Source organism: Lissotriton vulgaris, chromosome 5 (genome assembly GCF_964263255.1).
Source record: "Lissotriton vulgaris chromosome 5, aLisVul1.2, whole genome shotgun sequence".
In the NCBI taxonomy this organism is placed as follows: Eukaryota; Metazoa; Chordata; class Amphibia; order Caudata; family Salamandridae; genus Lissotriton; species Lissotriton vulgaris.
The window spans coordinates 1,852,425,285-1,852,433,572 of record NC_141693.1 but is presented as its reverse complement, the minus strand read 5'-3'; the positions used below and the strand labels follow the sequence as shown (position 1 = coordinate 1,852,433,572).

Here is an 8,288-nt window from a genome sequence, read left to right as displayed (position 1 = left end):
GTAGAAGTGGTTGGGACAAAATCCAGGCCGATTTTTTTTGGGCTATTTCAGACATTTTGCTCTATGTAGCGTTTTCGGGGGCCTGTTTGGGGGGCTTGCTGGTGTTTGCGGGTGAGTTTCGTGGTGTGGGAGCACTGCTGGCTATATATACTTTACTTTGCAAGAGGTTTGAAGCAAATCCATGGTGGCTGAGGGGACTTAGGGCCTAGCTGCAGAGCGCGCGCGGAGTGATTTGGGAAATTTGTGAAAAAGTGACTAAGTCCCCATTTTTGTACTTTTGCTCTTTGGCTGTTTGGGGGTCTTCTACTCGTTTTCTCCTGGGTTGACGGCTCTGGGGCCATTGCTGGGAAGCTCTAATACCGGATAAAAGTGTTTTGGACCAAATCCCAGGCGGAATTTTTTTTGTGTTTTTGATGACTTGCTTGCCTTTGAGGTGCTCTTAGGGGGGGTTCCGTCTGTTTGCGGGTGAGTTTCGTGGTCTGGGAGCACTGCTGGGACACTCTAATCTTGATTGCATTTGCTTTTCAGGAAATCCGTCGTGCCAACCCCGACTTATGGCCTAGCTACGCAGCGCGTTTGGACCGAAGGCCCAGAAATATTGCAAGTATGAGATTTTGCTTTTGGCCTGTTTGGGGGTGTTATGCTTCTTGGCGGGTGGGTTGCCGGGTCTTGGGGCATTCCTGGGAAGGTCTAATACCGGGTAGAAGTGGTTGGGACAAAATCCAGGCCGATTTTTTTTGGGCTATTTCAGACATTTTGCTCTATGTAGCGTTTTCGGGGGCCTGTTTGGGGGGCTTCCTGGTGTTTGCGGGTGAGTTTCGTGGTCTGGGAGCACTGCTGGGACACTCTAATCTTGATTGCATTTGCTTTTCAGGAAATCCGTCGTGCCAACCCCGACTTATGGCCTAGCTACGCAGCGCGTTTGGACCGAAGGCCCAGAAATATTGCAAGTATGAGATTTTGCTTTTGGCCTGTTTGGGGGTGTTATGCTTCTTGGCGGGTGGGTTGCCGGGTCTTGGGGCATTCCTGGGAAGGTCTAATACCGGGTAGAAGTGGTTGGGACAAAATCCAGGCCGATTTTTTTTGGGCTATTTCAGACATTTTGCTCTATGTAGCGTTTTCGGGGGCCTGTTTGGGGGGCTTGCTGGTGTTTGCGGGTGAGTTTCGTGGTCTGGGAGCACTGCTGGGACACTCTAATCTTGATTGCATTTGCTTTTCAGGAAATCCGTCGTGCCAACCCCGACTTATGGCCTAGCTACGCAGCGCGTTTGGACCGAAGGCCCAGAAATATTGCAAGTATGAGATTTTGCTTTTGGCCTGTTTGGGGGTGTTATGCTTCTTGGCGGGTGGGTTGCCGGGTCTTGGGGCATTCCTGGGAAGGTCTAATACCGGGTAGAAGTGGTTGGGACAAAATCCAGGCCGATTTTTTTTTGGGCTATTTCTGACATTTTGCTCTATGTAGCGTTTTCGGGGGCCTGTTTGGGGGGCTTCCTGGTGTTTGCGGGTGAGTTTCGTGGTGTGGGAGCACTGCTGGCTATATATACTTTACTTTGCAAGAGGTTTGAAGCAAATCCATGGTGGCTGAGGGGACTTAGGGCCTAGCTGCAGAGCGCGCGCGGAGTGATTTGGGAAATTTGTGAAAAAGTGACTAAGTCCCCATTTTTGTACTTTTGCTCTTTGGCTGTTTGGGGGTCTTCTACTCGTTTTCTCCTGGGTTGACGGCTCTGGGGCCATTGCTGGGAAGCTCTAATACCGGATAAAAGTGTTTTGGACCAAATCCCAGGCGGAATTTTTTGTGTGTTTTTGATGACTTGCTTGCCTTTGAGGTGCTCTTAGGGGGGGTTCCGTCTGTTTGCGGGTGAGTTTCGTGGTCTGGGAGCACTGCTGGGACACTCTAATCTTGATTGCATTTGCTTTTCAGGAAATCCGTCGTGCCAACCCCGACTTATGGCCTAGCTACGCAGCGCGTTTGGACCGAAGGCCCAGAAATATTGCAAGTATGAGATTTTGCTTTTGGCCTGTTTGGGGGTGTTATGCTTCTTGGCGGGTGGGTTGCCGGGTCTTGGGGCATTCCTGGGAAGGTCTAATACCGGGTAGAAGTGGTTGGGACAAAATCCGCGCGGAAAAGCCTTTAGTTTTGGCACTTTTTGTAACTTAGGGTTCGTTAGGGTTAGCCCTAGCAGCAGGATTGCATGTGTATCGGGGTGTTCTAGATTTTTCAAACTGAGTTCTGGGGTCTTAGAGCACTCGTGAGAATGTGTAATTTTGGTTGCAAGTCATTTGAAGAAAATCCATGGTGGGAAAGGGGGGATTTGGCATAGTTAAAGAAAGCCTTTGCCACTATTCTTAACTTAGGGTTCGTTAGGGTTAGCAGTATTTCTATTGCATGTGTTTGAGTGGGGGGGATTTCGAGTCTTGGAGCGATGCTGGCTATGGCTACTTTTGCTTGGTTGCTTGCAAGTGGTTTGAATACAATCCACGGGGGGTAATGGGTAATTAGGGTACTTCGGCCTACTTTTACTTTCAAAGTAAGTTTTGTCTCCAGTTTTCTGCTAGGCCTCGTTTTTTGGGTGGGAGCACTGCTAGGAAGATCTATTTTTGTTCTAAAACACAGTTTACAGTACACCTAGCTTGAGGGGCAAGATCCGCTACATTAATTTGCCCATACTTACTTATCCTTCAAAAGGTGACTCAGAGTACGCACTTTCAAAAACATTGTACTGTCTGTCTACTAGGAAAAACAAATTGTGACTTTTTGCACTCCACAGCCTACATACCTTATATTTATTTATCAGTGGTGTTGTAATATTATATCACTTCCTGTTTTTCGTTGAATAATTACAGGCCGGGTTTCAGTCTCTGCAATGGGGAAAAAAGGATGGAGTCAGGCTTCACAGTAGCGAGCCACAATTCAGCATCAGGCAGGCAGTGGACAGGGTGTCTTCTGGTGACCAACATCGGTGGACGAAGCGTCGGCTGCAATGGAGGAGTGCCGCTAATAGGAGGATTTTTTTTCTGCGGGCAACTTACTTACCACTTCCAACAGGACCACTACAACCACATAGATACAGTATCCCTTGCCTTTTTCTCTGACTGTGACTGCATTTCTTTGCTCTCTCTCGGCTTCTACATTGATCCCTTAACACATCACTTAGTCCACTCCACTATCTGCACCACACATAGTCATTTGTAAGTGCTCCTACGTAATTCGCAAGTCGCAGCACGCCCCAGGCCGTAGAGGACTGGGATGGCCCCAATGATGAAGCATGTCACCAAGGGGCAACCCTGGTGAGTGAGGGGACACCTAGAAAAAAAGCAATTTCTCCTTTTCTATCTACTATACCTTCTGTCAGGTTACGCAGCCCCTAAGCGCCTACCGTACTATGAAACTACATTTCCCATGAGTAGGCGGGAGACTTGCAGACTATTTAGTGAGACTATATGAGAGTACCCTTGTATGTTAGGACATCACTTCACTGATGCCTGTCTTGTCTTCTCTTACAGGTATCCTTTCCCTGCTGACCCTACCTTTACCCATCCCACATTTTTTATTTTAGTTTGTTATTTTTCTCCCTCGCCTAATGCCTCGAACACCCTGTGTTTACACTTCTGGGTGTTGGTGACATTTGGAGGTGGAACCATATTTGCATCGACTGGATCACGGGGAGTAAACGTGACACCTTCCAGACCAACCCCATTGAGTGTTGTTGTGAATGGATTTATAGTGACCAGCAAGGCTCTCGGGTATCTGGCTACAGAGACCTTATGTTGAATATAGTTATCAATAATTCCACACAGGCCCTGTACTGTCGCATTCTTTCTTTCCACAGTTGTCGATGATATATTCTTACTCTGCTTGACAAAGAACCATTGCTAATGTGAAAGAACTTCAACCGAATTAGTAGTTATACTTTACCATTTGTTAGGCTACAATGTGGCACTGCTCTACTGTACTTCTGTCACCTGCTATATTCTCAGTTGTACCGTTGAATTGCTCAGGAGGACAAACCAGATTTCATTTTCTTTTTTTTCATAGGCATGCAACTGCCACTGTGTCACACCACTACTACCACCGCTATGAGGAAATTTTATCCGACCAAGATTGCCAACGTTATTCGGTGTTTCCCGTGGAGCCAGCCCTGGGCCTAGCCCTACTTTCAAACACAAATTACAGGTAAGATAAGCGTTTGGTGGTTTGGGGGTATAATGGAGTATTAGTACGAGAGACGAGAGCCTGAAGGTAGTACTACTAAAGTCCTAGGACTCTTGGATTCACTTCACTTAGTCTGTGAGAGGCACTTAGTGTTGAAAACATTTGGGCATTTACACTTAAAGGAAGAAAATGGAACTAAACTTTCAGGAAAACAGTCAACGTTAAACCCCCACCCACCAGGCAAGCAGTAAAAAACAGGTATGCTCAGATAAAGTTTGAAAAAGTATATTTATATCCCTAACAAAATAATCTCCCGCAAGACCCTCCCTAACCCCAACGATTGTCCTTCAAAAGTCCCCAAAAACCCAACTCCCAATTCCCACCCCCCAAAAGTCTCTAAAAAAGGGGCAAGGGACACTATGGGTGGATGCTGTTCACTTTTTGGGCCAGGGCATCATGCTCCTCGCGGAGCAAGGCGAGCTCCTGCTGAAGGCGGGACACCATCAGGGTGGTGCGGCGCAGGCGTGCCTTCACTGCCTTGCAGGTGCAAGGCCTGTGAGAAGCAGCTGTTGGCCTTGCTGCTCGGCGGTGGCGTTTGCCTTTGGCAGCCCGGCTCAGTCTCGGTGGACCACTGTGCTGGGTCACGGTGGCAGCCGGTGAGGCCACGGAGGACGACGTTGTCGTTGTTGTCGACCGCACACTTTCCACGTCCTCCAGGGCCACCAGCCGCCGATATTCCGCAACAGTGGCCTCGATTCTCCGTTGCCGGGCCGCTCTAGCCAGCTCCTTCCTCCTTGTTCGTTTGGAAGGAGAACCTATATGAAGAAAGAAAGACATAGTCTGTAACCAATGCTCTTTAAGATTAACTCAATCATTCAGCAGAAATGTGTGCTGCAGTACAACTAGCAACTTGCAAGCGCATTACATAACTATTGAGGCCAGTATCTATCTAACCTCACACTTCTTCATCCTTGCTCTAACATTAGTGGGAGTTTAAGGAACAAATTCTATGAGCACTGTGGACTTCCATTGGAGTCGACTATGAAAGTACACCAGTCTTATTCTTCTTCTTGTCTCTTGTTTTGGAAAATTGGTACGTTATTTTCTGCAAGCCGGCATAATGCCAGCGCGGTAAACTTGCACCCGAGAAAAAGAGACGCACGCCATGAGGAGTGACCTAGACTTGCGTTGCCGTTGCGTTACTGTACCCGTCCAGTACATGCAGGTGGTGAATCTCTTACTTTTCTATTACGGGTGGCACTGAGAATACTCTGTTACAACTCAAGGGCTACTGCTTAATTAATTTAACTTTCACCCTACAGTGGAAATGAGTACTAGAAATGGAAAATTGAAGAAGATAAATAATCTGATTATCTATCACTTCACATGGGATGTTTTTGCTTATATATGGGATGACTTTAGGTGCTTTGCTTTTTATTGAGTGACAGGCAGTGATACATCCACACATGAATGACTGAGTACTACTAAACTTATTAAGAGAGGTAGGGAGTGGCCACCATAATAACCGGATCTATGCAGTGCTTGCAATACAAACTACTGCTACTATTTATGGTAGTATTTGGACAAAATTAAAAGTTCTTTTCCTTGCCTTTCCTACACTGGAACGGACGTGCGGGTGCAGTGTTAGTGTTACATGCTCTTCAAAGTTACACTTAGTTCATCCACTGACCGTCTACTCTCTCTAGATCATGGGTACTCACAAACTTTCTCTCAGGGGCTACATTTACAGTGTAGTTTGGGGCCGAGGGCCGCACTGGTGGGGGCGGAGTCAGAGGGGGCGGGGCTAAAGCAAAACGATAACTTGTGACCATGAGGTTGCACACAGGTCCCTGCAGCAGATGCCCTCATCCACTGAGCCACCAGACCCAGCATTTACATACATCTCTCTCCCTCCTGCTGTCCCTCCTGCCCTCCCTCCATCTCTCTCTCCCTCCTGCCCTCCCTCTCCCTCTGTCATCTCACTGTGTGTGTGTCTATCTGTGTCAGCCTTCAGCCCGGGTTGAGACCGCTTCCTCAACGCGCACACACAGACAACAACACCAAAGTACTTAACAGGTCTTTAAAAGACCATTAACATATTATTGAGGCTTTGTTTGTTTTAGCGCCCCTGCTTCTCCACCCTGACAATCACTGCTTGCCCGGCCCCACAGAGCAGAGGCTTAGTTCTATTTCACCTCTTTGTGGCCTTGCATCTCCACTCTGCTCTGTGGGGGCCGGGGGAGCAGTGATTGTCAGAGTGGAGATGCAGGGGCGCTAACAGGTGAAATACAAAAAAGCCTCTGCTCTGTGGGGGCCGGGGGAGCAGTGATTGTCTGCAAGGTCAGCGCACCGCCAACGAAGGCTTGCCGGGCCACCACCGGCCCGCGGGCCGTACTAGGAGTACCCCTGCTCTAGATACACATATGCTATCTAAGAGTCAGATAGTAGCATGATCCAGGTATATGGACACATACAGTTTCTGTGTCACCCACCCAGGCTGTTGTCCTTCCACCCATCATTGCTTCATCATTCACCCAGCCATGCATCTCATATTCTTGCCTTCCCAGCTAGTCTTCAATCTCAATAAGTAAGGAATATATAAGAGCTTACCTCTGGCCGCCACCACCGTCTCAACTCTCACATCCGGCGCCGCCGCCTCCTCCCCTGATGATGAATTGCCCTCCGCCTCCGTGTCGAGCACCACCACCACACTGGCCCCGCCACCAGATGTTCCACCTACAAAGTACATTTAAGAATCTTAGAATAAAGCACTCACTAGTCACTAGTATTTGGTCTAGGAATGAAGACATGTGAAAACAATGTAATTTGTGACTGTCTACGTTAAAGTTAAAAAAAATGTCCCTTTTTCCAGGGAAGGTTGTCTTGCTGCACTTTTTGGCACAACTGATGAAGGCTGATTTTTTAACACGCACCATTTTTCTCCACACAGACAGAAGATGGACTTCTAACAACAAGATCAAGTTGAAACCAGGTGAGAGCTCGGCTCGACCACAAGAAATGTCTTCAATTAATCGTCAGCACTAACCACTTTTCCATTATCAGTTAAACGTTTAGTTTTATTATGACTTCATTTTAATAAATGTGTTTACTTTTAATAAAGCTTTTAAATTTAAATACAATCTGTGTTTTTTGGTCCTCCAGACTAGAGTGACTGAACGAAAGGTTTTGCAATTTTTGCAAGCATGAGTCCAGATAGAACACTTCAAAAGACATTATGGACAATCCCAGAGGACTGCACTAAGTTGATAGAGCTATTGCTGACTAGAATCATGGGAGTTTCGCCAACCGTGCAATCTTAGTTAGCTACACAGACAGACTAATAAGAATAATCTAGTAATACCACAGGGAGTCATAGTAGAGGCAGGATAAGAATTTAGATACAGTCTACAAGAAGAGCAAAGACAATTTTGAAAAAATTCAAATGAGGAACGCTAGGAAAAATAGGTACTAGTCTAAAATGAAAACTTACTGGGGCCAGCAGAGGAGCCCTCGCCTGCCCGATCCTGGCCCTGTTGATGAACAGCATCCGCCGCCTGCTGCTCCTGTGTCCTCCTCTCGCCCCTGGGGGGAGCTGACGTACAACATGAAAGAAAGAACAGAAAACATGGATGATTGTTGCTTGTCAATGTCAACCAAATCAAACATTTCAAAAGAACAATAACAAAATATTTCCGCGAAATTATATTGATTATGGTTACTTTTTATTTATTTGCGGACCTGTGACTTCGAAAGTCACGTAACTCACTAAACAAAGTACTGAAACGTTCACCTAGGACTGGCAGGCAGCAGTCCGCAGGCAAGACGCAAAGTGACAGACAAACTCCATTGTGATTTCAGTCAGATCAGTGACAACACTAACAGTTGCCTGCTACATTACCAGTCATTTAAATAGTCAAACTATCAATCCACCGCCACTATTTTTCTTATTGTCAGGGTTACAAAGGAAGGGGCAGATTTAAGCCCTTGCGGCTCTTTTGCGCCGTTCTTGCGTGACTTTTGTGACGCAGCAGCTAAACAAAAAAGGGCGCCATGGTGCGGCGTATAATATTATAACAACGTGACGCATTTGGGAGATGCATCCCGTTATAAAGCCCTGCGCCATCAGGGGGCGTTC

The 8,288-nt window shown here is 47.0% G+C and overlaps 1 protein-coding gene across 2 annotated transcripts; it reads right to left on the bottom strand.

The window, feature by feature from the left end:
- Positions 1 to 3,021: 3,021 nt before the first annotated feature.
- On the bottom strand, positions 3,022 to 7,742 carry LOC147717522 (uncharacterized). Of its 2 annotated transcripts, XR_015295811.1 has the most exons (3): positions 7,644 to 7,742; positions 6,764 to 6,889; positions 3,022 to 4,968 (listed from the first exon to the last, which is right to left on the bottom strand). XR_015295811.1 is itself a non-coding variant. In XM_086920521.1 (2 exons), the coding sequence occupies exons 1-2, from the start codon at positions 6,900 to 6,902 to the stop codon at positions 4,571 to 4,573; spliced, it is 537 nt and encodes a 178-aa protein (XP_086776647.1). In that variant the 5' UTR covers positions 6,903 to 6,918; the 3' UTR covers positions 3,022 to 4,570. The 2 variants fall into 2 exon arrangements, 1 of the variants encoding a protein (XP_086776647.1); XM_086920521.1 differs by lacking the exon at positions 7,644 to 7,742 and having other exon boundaries at positions 6,764 to 6,918.
- Positions 7,743 to 8,288: the final 546 nt, after the last annotated feature.

Excerpts from the sequence above, each read along its gene's own strand:
- LOC147717522 (XM_086920521.1), bottom strand. The coding sequence starts at position 6,902 with ATGTACTTTGTAGGTGGAACATCTGGTGGCGGGGCCAGTGTGGTGGTG. Across the intron at positions 4,969-6,763 it reads GACGGTGGTGGCGGCCAGAG|GTTCTCCTTCCAAACGAACA; the intron begins GTAAGCTCTTAT and ends TTCTTCATATAG.